The sequence below is a fragment of the Rhamphochromis longiceps genome, linkage group LG22 (genome assembly GCF_057381845.1).
Source record: "Rhamphochromis longiceps isolate RC_006_pf linkage group LG22, R_longiceps_female_GT1.1, whole genome shotgun sequence".
NCBI lineage: Eukaryota > Metazoa > Chordata > Actinopteri > Cichliformes > Cichlidae > Rhamphochromis > Rhamphochromis longiceps.
Genome location: NC_140577.1, coordinates 26,564,647 through 26,584,871, shown reverse-complemented (window position 1 = coordinate 26,584,871; position 20,225 = coordinate 26,564,647). Strand labels below are relative to the sequence as shown.

The 20,225-nt window shown below is 39.3% G+C and overlaps 1 protein-coding gene across 3 annotated transcripts in view; it reads right to left on the bottom strand.

Moving 5' to 3' along the window:
• Window positions 1-20,225, bottom strand: part of LOC146644220 (receptor-type tyrosine-protein phosphatase U-like) — a 258,409-nt gene that overhangs the window by 37,879 nt on the left and 200,305 nt on the right. Inside the window, exons 13-18 of one of the 3 annotated variants that reach the window (XM_085397138.1) lie at window positions 18,346-18,382; window positions 11,004-11,142; window positions 7,001-7,030; window positions 6,403-6,563; window positions 5,882-6,069; window positions 1,254-1,326 (exon numbers count right to left, since the gene is read on the bottom strand). In XM_085397138.1, coding sequence (XP_085253264.1) covers window positions 1,254-1,326; window positions 5,882-6,069; window positions 6,403-6,563; window positions 7,001-7,030; window positions 11,004-11,142; window positions 18,346-18,382 — 628 coding nt within the window. The remainder of the gene's footprint in view (window positions 1-1,253; window positions 1,327-5,881; window positions 6,070-6,402; window positions 6,564-7,000; window positions 7,031-11,003; window positions 11,143-18,345; window positions 18,383-20,225) is intronic. The other 2 variants (XM_085397139.1, XM_085397140.1) reach the window with 2 other exon arrangements.

Here is a 20,225-nt window from a genome sequence, read left to right as displayed (position 1 = left end):
ATTCATAGTACATTCATCCTTTTTGAACAATGATTTATACAATTAATAAACTGTCGGGGTTCAGATTTACCTTTGCTGGGTCAAACAAGCCACTGGTGTTGGGTATCGGTTAGCTAATAATAAAGGTATTAATAACTTTATTTCTATAGCATTTTTAAAACACACAGTTACAGTTAAGCGAGCATATTCTTACATCCAAACACATGGCCTAATTCATTCCTGCCTACACACCTGTACACACATATTAGAAGAACAAAAGACCAACAAATAATGCGTGAAAGATTAAGAGAAGCCAAACTATAGATATAGGGCGTCAGCAGTCAACAGCCAACCGAGCCTGAGTCGAAGAGAAGCTGGAGAGGCCGCCTAAAATTATAAGCTCTCAGTAGCTCAGCTATATATATGCAGGACTCTGGCCATGTAGGGCACAGACATTTGGACAAATATTAAACAGTTAAAGATTAATAACTGATTCAACAACAACAGTGGTAATTACTGTTTTAGGACCGATTGATGATCAAATGCTCTGCATATATTTTTCTGGACTACTTTCCCATTCCCCATGATTACATTTGCATTGCCTGGTAATATATTTTGACTCATCTGCCATAGTGAGATAGAGATGCTGCTGCTGTGCTCACAGTGAGTCGCTGTGTACTCTTTCTTTCACAAAGAGGAACAATATGCAGTATGCCTCCTTTACCTGAACTATTGTTTTAACAGAACTAAACTCTACCACTAAAGCAATGGTTTACCTGGATCAGGCGGATTCTGAAAACGATTGAAAAATAACAGAGAAGGATTAGGAGGAAAAGCAAAAGCAGTCGTGACTCCTGCAGATTGCAGTTTCCTCCATTGAAAAGCTTTATGACACAAAAGTAATTTCTGACACTTTTGTATAAGGGCTCTGAAAAATACAATAAGTAAGGCATTTAGTATTCCTCCTATAGAGGCAAACATTTCAAAAACATCATTAAACACACGGTTAAACAATCAATTTTAATTAATCATACCTTAATCACATATTTAACAAGAATCAACAGCCATTCCATTGGGAGTAAAAGCAATTACTGGGCACCTCTGGCTCACAGGATACAGGCAGTGGCATTGTAAAATGGTGATTTACTTTACAGTGTGCATATAAAAAGAAATGGTAAGGTATGCTGTAACTTACAGTAAGGAAAAAAAGTGGAACACACCCAAGCCACGGCGCAAACACAACTCAACACATGGCTCAGTACACAAATACTCACGGCTTAGCAGGCTATCGTGCCTCCCTTTGGTCTTGTCCTTCTTTTTTGTGACATCCCAGCCGTCGAAAAAACTCTGCAGATTAAAGAGAACCAAAAAGTTTTCAGAAACAGAAACAACAGGCAGGGACGATGCGTCTTTTGTGCTTCTTGACACTCAGAATGGGAACAACTTTGCTAATGCACTCCAAAGTGTTACCCTAAGGTCGTCTTAGTAGCTTCAGTGTTATAGCATCTTGCCAAGTCATCAAGAGACATCTGCCACAACATAGCGGGGAGCGACTGAGGCTGAGAGACGACATGCAGACGGCGCTGAGAGATGGCTGCGGCCTTGGAAAGGAGAAGGTGGCCCTCTGCAGTCATTCTCATTCTGAACACAGTGTGGGACTCGCTGCTTGCAGAAGCGGTTGCTATATAATACCTCGGTGTTAAACTGCCAAACTTGTGACAGCTGTTTATGACACCCATCGACTAAATCTGTTGGTGCAGTGAGATGAGTCATTGAATCTGAATCAATACTATAAGCGAGCAAGATGAAAAAAAATAAATAAATAAAGCATGGGCCTGACATGAGTGGTGTCGTATTCTTTTGCAGTTTAAAAACTAGCCTGATCTCTCTGCTGTATCGGTGGGCACATCCAGGCTCTCATACTGAGGCACGCTGTCGCTCGTCTACAGCAGACCAATCTCTCCCGGGCAACGGGTGTTGAATTGGTACCACCTGACATCCGAGGCGAGCAGGAGAAGGAAAGATAATCGGAGGATTATATCAGTCACTGACATCAGCGCTGGTAATGCCTGATTTAATCCTGCTTAACAAACCTGTATTTGTCCAAAACTCCTTGTCGATTTTGGAAACAACATTCTGTTGACCTTCGTGGAGATTTATTCATTTCTGAAAGTATTCGTTTGGGACATTAAGGATTCTGGACTAAAGAAAAAAAAAGATAATGCTCGGAAATGCCATTATATCAGTTTTCACTGACTCTGCCAGCGCAACAAGCGCAAATGACTCTAATCTTCCATGTAATTTTCAATAAAATATATATTTTGAAAAACTGCAAAAAGACATTAAAGGACAGACTTGGGATTAAACCTCCTGTTACTAACCCATAATCTCATGGCACTGTATGGCAACTACGTGGGAAATGGGAGCCTTTCTTCCTTGAAAGTAGTTTCCCCTGACTATATGAGTTCTGGAAATAAACTGAAAAGTTCCTTCAAAATGGAAACATTTTGGGTTTCCACGTTAAAAACCAATAAACCTCCAACAGTGAAAGACAAGTGAGACATCCTGCTGCAGTATTTCTTTCATCTTCTGATTCTCATATGAGTTTACTTTATCTCCAGTAGTTAGAAGTTCCTGTCAAAACTTTTGGCAATATTTAATGTACATTTATTTGGGTATATATGATGACAGGAAAGTGAAGGGTGAGAGTGGGTGGATGACTTGATGTAAATGATGAACTCAAACCCAGGCCTCTGCAAACAGCCTTTAGCACCGAGCGTACCATATGACACACAAGTACACAAGATTAATCCATACTTGTTGTTTAAGATTGAACAACTAAGTATGATTGTGTCATTTTAGATTAATCATGAATAGTTTTTAAATATTAGATGGGGGATAAAACAATGACCTGTCAAACAGAATTATTCTCACTGTATCTTTAGTTTTTTTCTTTTTTTTACTTATCTGTACGTAGGACACACACTCTTTGTTCCACCTATGGAGTTATTCTATTTATTTATTTACCTGTAATCCTGACACTTTGAATTTCCTTGAAATGGAACTACAGCCGTGAAAGTTTTCACAGGACTTTCTGCAGTCTAAACAACTAAGTTCACCCAAAGATGCAATAGCTTGTAGTGCCACCTTTAGCAGCAGAACTTGAAGTAACTGTTTTTGTATGACTTTATCAGTCTCTCACATTGTGAGCAGAGGTCGCTGAGGTTTGCGGGCCTTCATTTAATATATACAGCTCTCTCAGGTTCACTAGTCTTCCAAGAGATAACAAAATGACACAACATCACTTTTAAGTAGCCACATCCTGGTGAAGGGGCAGAGGTTCTATCCTCTAGTGTATTCACTGACTCTTGCTCCAGATGTTGACTTTCACAACACATACTGTACCCCACCTACCCCAGGGCCTGACTCATTCATAACCCCCCCACAATGCCTTGCAACATGTCTGATCAATGGCAGCAGCAGTGTGACCCTGTGGGAAATAAGGGTTATGAAGTCTGACAGCAGAGTGCAGGCTGATCCCCTTCATCTTGTTTATTTCTCCAGGCGATGAGGAGCCAGACTGAGGAGTGAAAAAGCAACCCATATATTGATTTTGGAGGAGGGGGGGGGGATTTGTTGGCCCCTCAGGTGATAGCTTAATGAATTGAAAAAGTGCATCTGGCTTCCTGCAGCTGTAGGTGCAGATAAAAAAAATTCCTATCACAACTGGATGATGTTGAGAATTTTATATTATATTAACCAGAAGTCTGAGTGGCGTAACTTTGGAAATAGTAATTAGTGCTCTTATAAGAAGAATGTTCAGTATATATGCATTAACTCTGTAATGCAAATGAAGTCAAAAACATATTTTACTGCTCATGCTCATGAATATTCAAGACCCCTTTTAAAATGCTTCAAAACAGACAGCACTGGTCTGGAATATTATACAGATGGGTCTGTACACTGTAACATATTGGGAATTTTGACTTGATGCTATCTGACAAATGATTCACCTATTTTTTCAGCTACAAAGAAATAAATGAAATTTCACGGGTATGAGGCCCTTAGGTGTAATGTTCTTTAAAGAGGTGTGTTGACCAGTGACTTTTGCTCTGTGCAGGTTCTTCAACTTCAAGCTAACAAAATCAATTTGTCATGGAACTGGCTTTGTATACTAGAAGTTGACAGCAAACCAATAAAACAAATACGGAAGCATAATATGATTCAACACTTTGAAAGACTGTAACTTTGTCAAATCAAAAAAGAAAAAACCAAACAAAAACAGCCAAGACCAAAGGTACATATGGCTTGGCAGCTAGCACCAGGACTAGCGACAGGTTACAGCAAACGGTAGCTAGAGAGCATCTGGCAAAAATAGCTCAACTAATTAAAACAAACAAAAAAAAAAACACAAACTTGAATACAGAACTGAGTAGTTTGGAACTAATTTAATAGATAAATTGAGTAATAATTAGATGTAAAGTAATAATTAGATGCATGAGAGCAAACTAATGATTGGGCTAGCTAGCAGTAGAAATTTTCTAGCTAGTAGAATAAATAATCAAAACTACATAAGTAATTTCTAACGTCTGAATAAACCATTGAATTTGATAGCTAATTTTCTAGAATATAAGATAAACTCTTAAAATACCTGTCAAAAATGATCAACATTTTACTTACTTCAAAAGTGAACTACAACATTTTCCATGTCTTGCTAGTAGGCCCATTTTGTGAACTTGTCAAGTCCTTGACCAAACATAATACTAAAGTCTTATAGGTAAAGATGACAGCAAACCAGACATGAATATCAGACTACGACAAACACAGGCAATGTCATTGCCCCCCCCAAGAAAAACCCCTAACTTTAGGCTAGTTGGCTAATAGTCACAGAATTTTGCATTAACATTTCATTTACAAATTTCGTGGTAGGACTTCCCCTCTAGTTACATAAAAAAGTCTTGTGCTACCCCTCATTCTTACATTGCTTTTTGAGGGACAACCCTCTTCTTTGATCTTTTGTGTCTATAAGGCCGATCCATAACTGATAGAGTTCCAATCTTTGTTTTTTTATCCAGTGACTTTTACTCCATTGGGATGAATATCATACTGAAAGATGAAGCCAATCAAATGCTTTCCAGATGGTATTACCATGGTAGATCAAAATCTGACAGTATTTTTTGGCAATTTTAATTCCATTAATTTTGACAAGGTCCCCAACACCTCGGCTCAAATGCAGCCAAAAAACATGACTGCGTCGCCACCATGTTTTACAGACGGTTGTTGACACTCACTGTTGCACCTTATTCCTGACATTTCCATATATACTGACAACAATTTTATCTCAAAATGTCACTTTTGGATTCATCATCGAATTGTTGCCACTGATTTTCAGTCAAGTTCTTGTGTAATGTGCCAATCTAACAGGACTGAATATAAAAAAGCCAAAGTCCAAAGAAAAACTTTGAAAGACCTTGAGAAACCCGGAAGAACCACAAGATCACTTTAAAATTTTATAAGAAGGTCTGGCTTTTTGGAAGGAAAATATGAATAAATGAGGGGTAGTTTCAAACCTTTGCATAACACTGTATGCTTAGAGAGAGAAGTATACAGAGTTGCACACTATATACCTTTGACTGTTAAATACTGGAAAACTGACATACTCGTGGCTTATATTGTGTAGTCATATTTGTTAGTGTGGGTGTACATACTCAAAACAGGGATTGAGACACATTGGACTATGTGGATACCATTAAGCTAACAAAGTGGATTAACAATTTAAATAACTACATACATTTACAGATAGACAATTAAAATTGCAACATAACAAAAAACTAAATTTTTAGCTAAACCTAATGGAAAAAAAAGCACAAATGAAATTGTGTGTTTTTCATACATGCCTTACCTCATACTCCTGTTTGAAACCATATCCCTCAGCTGTCTTCATCTGGTTGATGTGCTGGAGGAGGTCAGCCACCCTTACAGCAGGATGGAGCTGACCCGTGTGATATGGCGAGCTTTTCCTCCGACAGTGACGTTGGGGTGAGCCTCCCAGTAAACTGCTAGACTCATTGACAGAGCTACGCTGCTCATCTGGGAACACAAACAGATACAGTTCAAGGCATCCAGCTGACACTGAGGATTCTGCGGCACATGCTCTGTTCTTTTTTATTAATGTAAAAAAGTCTAGGGGGTAGCTTAAAGGAAAAAGTCAGCATTTCTGCAGAGATATGAGTGCTGACTGGTGCTGCAGAATATTCAAACAGACAAGAGCCTTTCAGGAGATTTCTCTGTCCAAAGCATCTTACGTTTTGACAGGACAGATTGGATATATGTTTGCAAACATGGCTGAAGGTCAGAAAGCAGGAAGCTGCATTCTCTCTAGACACTTTCTCAAAAGTACTCATGTGGTCCTTGCTGCCTTACTTCGAGCATTGCAGCCGTGGGCATCCATGAAGGAGTGGGCCATCCTCTCATCTTGCTGGAGAGTGCTCTGCTCTGTCATGCTGCAATCCAGAGAGCTCAGCTTCCGACTCTTCTCCTGCCTGTAGGACATGGCTGCCTTGTTTATGGCCACCTTCTTCCTACTGTAGAGAGGCAGGAAGAGAGGTGGGAGGATAGAGAAAGGCAGGGAGCAAATACAGACAGAGGATGGCAGAGAAGGTGAGAAGTGAGAGAAAGACAGGCAAAGAGATAAGGAATAAAGGAAAGGAGGGTGGGTGAGGAGATGAGAAATTGGAGTGAAAGGGAAATATAAGGGCCACAAGATTGAAACTGGACGAGGGGAAAAGTGAGATCTGGTGATAGCAAGAGTGTGTCATGGGTTGCAGTAAGGTTCTGCTGAAGTGGTGTGTGTGTATATGTGCTTGTTTGTGTATGTGTGTGTGTGTTTGGTGGTGGGGTGAGGGGTTGATTTGAGAATGTGGTGGAGATAGCAATGCTTATTTCCACTCTAGTAATCCTGGGTCTACAAAGCAAGGGGAAAATGGCATCAGGGTGGAAGATGGAGAAAGGAGTAACTTACGGGTAGTAAGGGTAAGAATAGAAGTCCCTTCTGATTAGCATGAAGGAGGAGGAAAGGAGAGAGACAGAGAGTGAGGAGAAAAAAAAGAGAGGTGACTATGGTTTATCAAGATGGACATCAGAAAGATAAATGAAGATGCTCAGTGTGTTGGAATGTTCCTGGCTGGCCATCGTGAGGCAGAAGACAGGCTCACCTCATAACAAAACTCACATTGGGACCAACAAAAGATTTTTAAAAATTTCAACTAAGGGAGGTCTAAGAACAAAATCATCATAAATAAAACTGATAGTATAGAGGTGTGTGTGCATCTTTCATTTGGATTAATCTTATTAAATACATTGAAGGTGCCTTATGTTTGCCGTTTGGGAACATTTTAGGGAACTAAGAGGGTTTTTTTTCTAAAGGAAAGATTAATCATATCACATTTTAAAAATCAACAAAGCTAGCTTTAAAAAAAATCTGTATTCCATCACTGCTTTGTTAATCACAGGATTTCCTTTGCGGGTCTGTGTTGTGTTTATAAGCAGACCCAGTGCTTTGGGTTTACTTTGTGTTTTCGGAGTCTTATTTATTTGTTATGTTCTCTGTGTATTTTATATTTCCTAGTTTAGTTTGCTTACACCCTTGACTTTATTCAGTGTTTCTAGTTCAGGATGTCTTGGTTGTTATTTGGTTCCATTCATGTCTCCGTGTCCTTCCCTCAGCATTCCCCCAGTTAGGTCTTCATGATCGTCCAATCATGTCTGTGTGGGTGTGTCTGGTTTTTCTCACCCTTTCTCGTCATTTGTCCCTTTTGTCCCTCACTCTCTCTTTCCTCCCTCTGTTCTCTGGGTTCCGTCAGTCTGCGTCTCAGTGTGTGTGCTCCCTGTACTTCCTGTTTTACTTTGATAGTCTCCTGTCTGGTGGCCATCATGTTCAGTTTCGCTTCGTGTGTTAGATTGTTGATTTGATTGATTTGTTTTAGTTCGTGTGAAACTGATCTAACAGTTAAGTAGTGTTGCAAAAAACAAAATATAAAATTTGAACCCCAAGAACCGAATGACTCATTTTCCATGAAGTTACAATAAGAAGAATCACAACTATCCAAAAACAACTGACTTAATCTATGAGATATAAAAAGCAAGTAGTGTGTATTTTAAATTGTATGCTCAAAAAACATGTAATCTAATCTAATCTACCTGACTGTGGCATCTAAATCTATCAAGACTTTAACATTTTTCATATATTTTAGCTTAATATTTAAGTTGATTTCATCCTTAAATGATGGATTCATTTTTTTAACACTTGTTTATTTTGCTCTTAGGTTCATTAGCTTTGAGTGAGCCTGATGAAACATAATAAGCTGTTGACTCCTCCACCTTCACGTCGCAAGTGTTCCCATTAATTAGGGGTGCAACGATATTCGTATCGATATTGAACCGTTCGATACAGTGCTTTCGGTTCGGTACGCATATGTATCGAACAATACAACATTTGTAATTTATTTTATCAATTTTCCTTCTGACGATGCTGTCTGTGTTGAGCGCTCAGTGAATCTGCGTTCGACTACTCCGCCTAGGCTGCACTGTCGAGCGCAGATCCACTGAGCGCTCAACACAGACAGCATAGTCAGGAGGAAGAGCGCAGGGCAAGCTAGCAAGACACATGGACCTCCCCCACCCTCATTCAGATCTGGCGTTTGGAATTATTTTGGTTTTCATGTGACGTATGACCCTGAAGGTAAGCGAGTCATGGACTAAAGTAAAACAGTATGTTGGATGTGCCATGCAATGCTCAATTACATGGGTGGGAGCTAGTGTGTTAGCGCAGTTAGCTCGTTAACGTGTTGGCTGTCTAGCCCCACACACGGGGCCATCGGCGGTAGCTCGTTAACGGAGATTTGCCGTGTTGTGGCGTTAAGGTCATTTCAACGAGATTAACCTGAAAGCACTAGTGGGAACACAACGAATATGACTGCACATTTACACCGACATCATCCTAGTGCAAAGACCAAAACAACAAGCATGCTACTAACTTTAGCCGAGTCATTTAGACAGCTGTTAGCACATGATTCTCCTTATGCTGCTGAGAATATAGCCCAGAAGAAGCGGATAGTATAGCTTTTATTTTGGAAAGAGACATTTCTCTGTAATAAACTCTCTTTTCCAAAGATGAGTGATTCCTCAATCAGATACAGGGCTTGCAATATCGCTAGCCCGACGTCCTGGAGCTAGCGATTTTTTCAGTCGGGCTACCAAAATCTATCTCTTCCCTGCCCGTCGGGCTATTGTAGGAAGGAAAAATATATGTCAATGCTTTTGCATTCTTTCAGAAATGTAGCTGGGTAATTATGTCATTGGCATCTGTGAGCCACTGTCAATATGTGACATATTGAAATCGCGTTTGAATTTGCGCTTGTTTTTTTGCTTTCACTTTGCAATCGTGCGAACTGTGTATAGAGAGCGACAGCACTGATCTGTGAGTGATGATAATTTGCGCACCAATTCCTCTGACATCGTCTTATTAATCTTTAGCTTACTATGCAAACATGACAAGTGAAATCTCCCGCAGCTTAAACATGTGAGAGGTTGATTGCGCAGAGAATCGCTGAGCTTATGTGAGTGCGTGTGTAAAAGTAGCAGTATATATATTTTAGTTCTGCTGAGCCAAATAAGACAGGTCAGGGTGAAGAAGTGACAGCCAAAGAAAAGCTTACCACAAAACGGAGAAGTTATGACAAATCAGACTATAAGGCAAAAAGAAAGTGCAGCTTTATGGTTTCATGGACAAAATAATTTCTGTGGCTGCAATATGACGAACTATATAACCAGGGCTGCACATAAGTGGTCCGCAGGTGCGCATTCGCTGTCAAAATAAAAAACACGCACAAGGGTTAGGGTTAAATTTAAAAACTGTACTTTTGAGTTAAAATATATATTTATAATTTTAATAAATGAAAAATTAAAAAGGCATGAACATTTTTTTTGTATCGAAAAAATATCGAACCGTGACACCAAAGTATCGAACCGAACCGAACCGTGAATTTTGTGTATCGTTGCACCCCTACCATTAATATCACAAAGTTTAAAGTTGGTTTAAAGCTGAAATTTGGCATGCAGCAAGCACATCCTTTGTTTTTCACTCCTGTCTGCATTTAACTAGCACCCTCCTGAATATTCCACTATGCAGGGATCTCTGATATTCCGAATGATAACTGAAAACATTAATGTATACAGTCTCTCTTTGTACATGCAGAGAGATAATATCGTGTGCCTAAATATAAACAGGTCTGCTCCCATTGCACCCGTGCGGCTGTCTAGTTTCTATTGTGGTGGCTAGATTGGCCCAGTGAATCTTATCAGTCACCGCCTTCCTCCAGACATCCCCATTCATTCTCCCTCTATTCACAGCAAAGAAAATTCCTCAGGGCTGAGGAGCCCACCCCTACCCACTGCCTCAACAAAAAAAAGCAAAAAAACAACCTTCCTAACCAATTACTAGCCCATCCACTGGCACCTCACAGCTGCTTGCCTCATGTAATTGAGTGGGCAATGGAATAACATGCCCCTTGATGAAATATTTCACACTCAGATGAGTGTTCCACTATTGCCCAGCGAGCAAAGGAAGAATACACTGCAGGTGCGATCGACGACAGAGGTAATTTGCAGGTGGAAAGCAGCCAGCGATTCCAGTGCGAACAGGCTGCATTTGAATGTGTTCAGCCAACACGCAGACCTTGAAATTAAAAGATGAGATGAGAAACACAAAAGCTCGGCTGAGGCAGCAGTGGGAGAGTTTAGGATTAATGCTCTACCATTCCACTAACTCTGGTTGTAATTCACTCTCACTGCCAAATGCTTTCCTCAATAGACCCTAGCTGCCAAGTGGGATAGAGATAAATTTACTCCTCTGGATGGCCTATGCAGGAACAATAAGACTTCAAACCATAAATGTTTAACCGTGAAAAGCTCTAACCCATCTCATGTCGACTGGCCAGCAGACAAACATTTTCGCAGCCACTCACCCCTTCTTGACGATAATGACGATGGCCCCCAGCAGTAGAATGAGGACCACGAGGCCGCCGGCGCAGGCTCCCAGGATCAGACCCATGTCCTCAGCATGCTGGGATACCTCCAGAGCCCTCTTCGAATCCTTACAAGCAGCTGCAAATTAGTCGTGATGGACAGGTGAGGAAGCGAGAAAGTTACAAAGACAGCCTCCACTATCAATGATTATTCATTTCTAAATGCAAACTCTACGCGCAACAGTTAGTAATTCAGTGTCAATAAAGGATCGATTTTGGATCATTACCATAAACAAACAAAACTGTAAACACAATTGGCTTTCTCAATCTGCTGGAATCTTGTATTGATTTTTGGCACACCACAGGATTATTATCACAAACAGAACGTAAATGTTGACTCACCGCAATGACCAAGAAAACATAATTTACTCATACAACTCAAGCTTGAAATGACTGATTTATAACAGCAGAAGGATGGAGTGGACTGTTCTGGCTCTGAGCTCAAATTTGCTACAAATCTGGAAGTGATAAGTAAAGTATCTCGCAGAGCCTACAGGGAGATGTTGGGGTGGTGGAGGGGTTATGACAACACAGAGTGAGGGAGGGATGGGAAATGAAGGTGTGCGGTACATGACGTTGTATAGCTAAAGTCGCGGAGTAGCAGATTTCTGTTCATGAGATGGAAATATTAGATTTTTAACTTTTTAATTTTTTTCTTGGATTTTGAAAAGATAACATTTTACAGGATAACATTAATGCTTCAGAGGTGGAAAAGGAGCACATACTGCGGAGGTCCATTTATTTGTATTTCCCTGTTTTGACGTTGTGACAAAACAGGTAATAATTTTTGAGTGCATGCGCTGCGGTATGCTGACATAAGAAGCGATCGTGCACTTAATGTTGCTGTTGATCTTTTTGCTCCATATCTTTATAAAAGCTTTCTCTTTTCTGTGTATTAGTTAGGGTGATGGAGTTGTTCTTGAAAATGTCATGCTATCAAATATGACGCTCAGAAGATTCAAATAACAGAGAGATGGATTCCTTAGGGTCTTTCTCACTCGACAGCTTCTGAAAAACATCACATACGGATAATATTCCCGCCCCTGCAATTAACTTGAGTTGACACATTTTTTGTGCCATTGTTTGATTTAAAATTCAACAGTACGTCTTCTATAGGTGAAAGAGTACATCTGAGTAAACAAAGTCGTCACTCTTTATTGAATCTAGATTAATGACTGGGGTAGTGTTTCACATAAAAAAAAATCAGCTAATTATGGAGGGTTGCTAGAGGGAAATGCAAAGCAAGATTTACCTGATATGGCATCCTATCCTAATTGTATGTATTTCAGATTAATTTTGGTTGAGCAGCCTGCTGAGAACAGCTTCAAAGAATCTGCATTAAATGCTTCAAAGATGGCCCAATATAAACTAATTCATATAATATGTTCAGTTATGTATTCAAACATTATGGCCATGCTAGAAAGATTAAAGAAACTATTCGAAAGGCTGATATAAGCAAAGCTGAGTATTGAGGGAAGTTCAAAGTTATGCAAGACTGTCTCGGGCTAACATGCACGGTCGTAAACAAGCAAGCCAGTGTCTCACCATTCAAATGACTTGTTGTACTTAATCGCTAGAGGCTGCCCAAAAATAAAGCCCTTACTAGAAGATATTTGGAAAGGCTTGAACAGCGTTCTCATGCGCTGACATCAGTGTCGTGAATACTCAGCTTCTCTACAAAGAGAAGCTAAACATACTTGGCTTGGGAGAAAGGATGCGGGGTCGGTTATCTCACTGAGCTGATGCAAGCTCTCAATCAGGCTGCTATTTCCTTCCAAGCCATATGTCACATTCACATGTCTGTCTGTGCTGCCATCTGAGCTAGACAACAGAGCGGGATTCTTCTCTCTCCGTGAATCAGCAGAGCTCCCTATGGTGTTTTATCAAAAGGTGAAATATTGTCATTAACTATCAATGAATTAAAGAAGTATTATTGCACTCGTGACAGCAAGCTCATTATTAACAAGCCACCTCTTGCTGATGAGAAAACAAATAGAGTTGGGAATGAGAGAAAATACAGAGAAATGTAATCATCACGGGGTCCTGGGCCTGTCTCAGCGTGCTTGGCAGAGCAGGATAAAGGCTCAACAAAGCAAAGATGTTTCAAATTGAAGTTAGTGCCTTCTACCGAAAAGACTTGTGTGTATGCGTGTGTGGAGTGCGGTGGGGGTGTTTGCAGCGAGGCAGGATGCTGAGTTTGGCTTGATAAGCTGTGGATTGGTGGTGACTATAGCTCCTGGCAGAGAATACAGCAGCCTGACAAACTTGCCATAATCATGCAAATCACACTGGGTGAGTCATTCTGTCTTTAGAGGCATATTTAGAAAATGGCTAGCATGGTTGAATTCATGGCAGTGGTCATCAACAGAAAACCATGGGTGCAGTAAATGGCACGTCTCGCCATCATTTCTAATTTCCTTGTGTCGGTTTACTGTTTATCAGGAAGGACGCATTTGGCTAGGATTTAGTATGCACATAATGTAAATCCAACAAACTGGAAAAAGACTGCAATGGACTATAGCGTGCAGGTAAATTCAGTACAACAGCAAATGTCACAGTCTCCACTTTTTGCAAAGACGCTTTCATAAAATTCGTTGCTATTCTCCTTCGCTGAACTATCCAAACTCTTGTGCTTTGCTCTGTTTTCAGTCAATGTTAAGACACAGTCAAGGAAATTCTTCTTTTGTAACTTACATTATTTGTCTGAAATAAGTTATGAAACAAAAATGTAACAAAAAGTGCAGAAACAAATTTAAGAAGAAGCACTCAGGGTGCAAACCTGTGCCAAGGCAGCTCACTTCCGTTAACATACTGGGCAGCTAACGAGGCACATCATTCATCATTCTGCACATCAGCGGTCAAATGTGACAATCTATAACGTGATATTTAGAATCCTCATATACCATTATCATTTCCTAAATGCTGCCAATACAAAGACAGGCAGCAGAACTTTAAGCGTTGTGTTAAAGATAAGAGACAGTTTATCAAATTTGTTTCCTCATTTGACCCTAAAGAGGATGTCAGAGGCCCAAAGTAACTTGATATTTAAGCTCTCCATATACCATTCTCCATATGTTGCCAATAAAAACAATGGCATTAAGGAAAAATATCTTTATATAGCATATCTTAAGATCAATCTGTTGACCTTAAAGGAGAGGTCAAAGGTCAGATGTGACATGATGTTTAAAATCTTTGTACTGCACTTTCTATATGTTGACAATAACCACCACACTTGTAAGAATATAAGTCAAGTTTAAATGGATTGTTACCATGACTCCACTCTACAGCCACTACAATTTTTTATCAGAATTCAACTAAAACTTTCTGAAGACAGACAGAATGACACTGTCTGACACTACCTAAAACATAACCCTTGGAGGCGGTGACTAGAAAACATCACAACAGTACAACAGTACCAACCTTCCGATTAGTGGAAAAAAACATAATTGCAAAATGAACCGCAACCAGTTAGTAGGAACTTTTATCTCCAGGAGATAAACTCAGAGAGGGAACGAAAAGCACTTATGCATAGTGTCAACACACTGCATTGCCTTAATACAGACTGGAAGAAAATTCAGCATAGAACAAATTGGAATAAGTTAGCCAATAAGAAGCCAGAGCAGAAGAATGACAAATGTTATTAGACTGAATGCTGAATGCTGAAGCAGATCATCAGGAGATGTAGGAAGTGTCGACTCTGCATTAACAGCAAAACAACATCAGCAGCAGCTTAAAAAGGGAGAAAATCAGAGACCCTCATGTGACAAAATACACACTTTCCTGGTCACATATTACTTGAAGCTGCCAGATAAAAAAGAAAGAAAGAAGAAGTTGTTTTTAAAAAAAGATCTGCGTCTCTCGATACCTGCGGTAAATAAGAAAAAAAGTTATTTAAGAATTTATGGTGTGATGTGATTCCATTCTAAATGTAAGATTCATGCCTTTCTTGTGGCTGAGCTGAGGTGAATAAACACCTCCTCTTGTCACAGAATAAGGTGTCTTCTTGAGACAACTTGATGTTTAATGAAAATGTTATTGTTCTGTACAGTTGGCCAATGGCATATTTCTGGGGACAAAAAAAGAAGAGAAAAGCACCAAAACACCAGGAGGTAAAAAAAACACACACACACCCTATAATTGGTGTCTTGGTGACATAAGAACCTGCAGAAATGGTCTTACAGGGACCTCCAAGAGAGGTTTAGTAATATCAACAGGTTCTCTACCACAGTCATATATGCACAAATACAGTACAAAATATGCCTCCAACCCACCTCTTCTGCTTAAGTGGCAAGCTGGCAGACAATAGTATGGCAGAATTCTTTGATGTCTTAATGTCACTTCTCATATGAAAGAGTTCACAGGGAAGATAATGCAATTTAACTGCCACCGTTCTCTAGAGCATTACTAACTTGAAGCATAATTCAGCAGGGAAGAAGGCTGGAAAAAGTTAATTTCACCTGCTGTATCTCTCCCATCCCCTGATTGTTTGAACTGAAAGGCTTCTATCAGTGTCTGCCTGTCAAGCAAACACTCCTGGTCGCTTCCTCTCTCAGGCACAAGGGGCGGGTGGGGGGAGGGAACCTTGTTGCACTGTGGATTTCAAAGCCGTCAAAGCCCAAGGAGAGGGGGGGTAGCCAAAATGTCAGTGTCAGTGATTCAAGAGGTACTGAGTGAGAACAATGATGCATGTTTGCTTTCACCTTTTCTCCACTGTCTCGGGGCTGCGGGCAGATTGGCAAGAGAGCTTCCTCCCTGCAACACCCAAAGCAACACTAAGGCCGTGTCAAATATCCTAAGCCTGATCCAGAACAACTGACAAACTCCCTGACATGCACCCTGCACCAATGAAGCACAAAGGATGTAGTGGTAGTAGTGGTTACGTTTACCTAGAGATTTACTTGGACTTATTCAACATTATGGTGACAAGAAAAAGATGACTGGCACCCTCTGCTTCTGATATAATTTTCCGCTTTAACTTTTACTGCTTATAGTCATAATGATGAATTCCACAAATAACTGTGCATGTGTGAGCAAATAAAGAGCAACATAAATACATAAATTGTGTATCTGCAAATATTAATATGCTGACAACTGTAAATTTAGAATTTCCTTTACATGGTTTGGCTTCAACTTGATATAAATTTGTACAAAAGCTGACACACTGAAGTAGAAAAACAAGGTTTTCAGATGATTTGCTGAATTCTTCAATACAAATAGGTACAACTGCTCGTTGACACAAATATCAGCCAATTATAAGACAGCAAATCAACATGTTCAGGCATGTATACATGATCACGATCATGGTGGGGAAGAAAAGCGATTTAAGTGAATCTGAATGTATGCAGCCTGACACCAGACACAGTGGCTTGAATGTTGTGGACCAGTCTGTCTATTAGACCACTAGATCAGCAATCACACTAGATATTACTGATCTACTGGAATTTTTTGCCACACATTTTTATAGATTTATAGAGAAAGGTCCATGAAAGAGAACGTATCCAGTGAGCAGCAATTCTCTAGGAGGAGACAAGGACAATGGCCATACCGCTTTGAGCAGATAGGAAAGCAACAGTAACTCAAATATATTATTATAACCAAGGTTAAAAAATAAAAAAAAAACACCTGAGTGCATAGCAAGCCAAACCCTGAAGCTGATCAGTACAGCAGCAGACTGTACGGGGTGTGGCTCACGAAATTTGGGCAAGAGAAGATTGCAAAAACGTTGCCTAATCTGATGACTCTTGGTGTCTGCACGGGTGCAGAAATGTTTTCATATGGAGGCCACTAATAATGGTGGCACACCAAAAACAGAATTTCCCATTTTATTTTACAATTTTGCTATTTTGCTGTCAAATATAGATTACTTGAAAAATATGACAAAAAAGAGAGAAAGAATATGACTAGTTAATTTCCTGATATTAAAATTGATATCACTGAAAACAGATACAAAAGTGACTGATTGATTCAATGGAGGGGCCGGCAACTTTAGGGGGTGGTCAGCAACAATTCCTATGTAATATATAATGTAGTACCCAAGACAAACTTTGAGATCTTGTCCTAAAGTATTTGTCAATTCGTTTCACACATAAATAAAGAGGGAAAACATTTCTTGAAGGAAAGAAACAAACTCATATGTACAAGTTTTATTGTGACCTGTAGAGGTCCACGTCTAGAATGAGCTCATTAAAAAAATCTTTCTCTGTCTTCAGGAACAGCTGAACAGGAACTCTACATGGCTGGCATTTTCAAAATCTACTATAGTGTCACATGTAAAGTATACTTTCTAATTTATTCACAATACGATTTCCATGTGTCAGTGTCTTGATTAGTATTATTGTACTGTAAGATCTTTAAACTAATTTTAGGACATTTTTGAGAACGTACAGTATTATAATGATGTTTGAAATGATACATTTGTATTTTTAAGTGTTTTATCTGATATTTGTAATTATTGGACAGCTTGAAATTACATTTTAATTGATTTGTAAATAACCTTAAACTGAACTGCAAGTGATGTCCATCTCTTCATCACCACATCACCCATCTTCTAATGGCTGCTTCCAACAGCATGACATGGTATGTCACAAAGCTTTAATCATCTCATACTGGTTTCTTGAACATTCAGCTCAATTATATTTATACAGCGCCAAAGCACAACAACAGTCACTCAAGGTGCTTTATATTGTAAGGTAGACCCTACAACAATACATACATAGAAAACCCCAACAATCATATGACCCCCTATGAGCAAGCGCTTTGGTGACAGTGGGAAGGAGAAACTCCCTTTTAAAAGGAAGAAACCTCTGGCAGAACCAGGCTCAGGGAGGGGCGGGGCCATCTGCCGCGACCGGTTGGGATTGACATGACAATTAGTTGCGCTTATCTGTACTCTAGTGGCCTCCACAAACACCAGATCTCAATTGAATAGAGCATCTTTGGGATGTGGCAGAACAGAAGATTAAAGTTATTGATGTGCAGCTGATGAATATGATGTGCTGGTGAAATGGGAAGTGAGTATATTAGCACTGCTGCGTAACATATGGATGGCCTTAAAGTGGCTACATGCACTTATTATCGATCTCTAGGAACCACGGATGTCGTCATAGAAAGAGCCAGAGGCTCACCAAAGTCTTTAGAGGTCAACCACTGGGACCATGTATGTCATGGAGTACATCAAACAGCATTTATGGCTGTAAATAATTATTTCTTTATTTAAGTAATTCTGAAGTGATAACTAATGTGTGATATTATAGCTTATTTGATGTGAAAATGTAAGTTTTACCTTTGCGAGCAATCCGAATGCAGTTTATTCTGGTCTCCTGTGGATAAAGAAAAAGCTGAGTAAATCATAAAGACACACACTCACACACATCACATTGCTTCTTAATTATGAGTCATTCTGTTAAAAACAACCACCTTGTGTAAAATGTAAAACACATGCAGCCCAAACCACTGCTGTGTGGAGAAAATAACTGAAATTTCCAAGTGCATGACAGCTCCCTGTGATGTGAGCAACCTCTGCTCCCCTTCACAATGTGAAGCCACTCCTTCCCAAAACAGCCATCTCTGTCCCAGAGACAGAGGCGCAAGTTTCCAAATTAAGATTTAAGGAAGCTAAATTAGCCTTTATGGGCAATTATGCTAATCTGTGCTCTAAGATTGGATTCTGACCCTTTCACCTAAAACGTTTGCCAAATTGCCTTTTATAATTGGAAATTTGTTTCAAGTGGATTCTCATCTTCTTCCATCTTTTATAGTGACAGATAAGTTATATTTACTTCCTCCCAGGGGTTATTAAAGCAGCGAAAGGTAGTATGTCATGAGTTAGCCTATCCTCTGTCAAGATGGGATGTAGGTCTTCTGAAACAAAAATGCAAACAACATGCAAGCAAAGTAATTGATTGATATGAGCTCTAAGTCATCATGTGCGATGACCCTGACCCTAACACTTTTTCTTCATACTTAGTGGACAAAAAACATGTATTTGGCTTGCAAGATACAAGTATTCTGCCAAGTTAGCCATGTTATTAATAACATATCATTAACATAAAGAAAACTCTGGAGCATACTAAACTCAGTGTCAGCTGGTGGTCTTGTGGTGTAATGGGAGAGCAATGCAGACTCTGTATATGCATTTATACACTGATGCTGGCGTTGGCCTCCTGCATATCTTAATCTGCATAGGTTAAGTCCAATCTTAACCTACTCTGAGATTAAAAGCAAATAAATCCATCCAGTTTTAGCCTGATATATCTCAATATCTACTCTCCATTTAGTTCTCGATTTGTTTCTTTAGCCATTATATGCTTCCCTGTGTTCATAGGATAGTTGTTACTTTTGTTTTCTATAACATTTGAACTTTGCACACTGATTTATTTATTTATTAATGCATTAATTTTTATAATCTCTTTATTAATTTATTAAATCTCTTAACTGAAAACAGATGCCTGATGCTAAACACATGGTGCTGAATGTTGATCCTAAAACCCAAAAAATAAGCATAAAGGTGCTAAAGGCTTTAACGGTTGAAAGAAAATTATATTAGTTACAAGCTCCCACGGGTTGTTTACTGTGGATAATAACTCTCATATGACTTATTAGTAGTACTTAATAATGTGTTAAAATCAAGAATGAAATAGAGGATTATTTCAGTTTTAACAGCATAATTAATAGTACTAAAACTGCAATAACAAAATGATGGCAGTCAAAGAGTGGCGTCACAGAGGTTCCTTGACAGTGCATGACTTTTGGAACAGACTGGTTAGCAGGCAAGTTACATATAGAGCTAATGAGTAATAGCTTGCATAAACTGGAGACACGTATAGTTGACATTTAACCAAGAAACTGAAGTCAGCACCGTCTAGAAAAGAAAGGCTCCCAACCTTTCTTTTGCGCAATAATATTTGCTGAAGTGATCAAAAGTGATAATAAAAATGTAAAAAGAAATACATCCTTTAGCTTAGCAATGCTAGCTATTTTTTTTTAATTTTTTGAATGTATTTATTTAAAAGGGACATATTAGTTAACATATATCCATGTAAATATGCCAGATTAAGCCAGAAGGCTACATCTGTCCATATAAATATCAGTATAAGTGAAACGTAACCCCACATAAACACATTTAACAGGGGGAGATTTCGTTGTACATGACCATAAACGGCT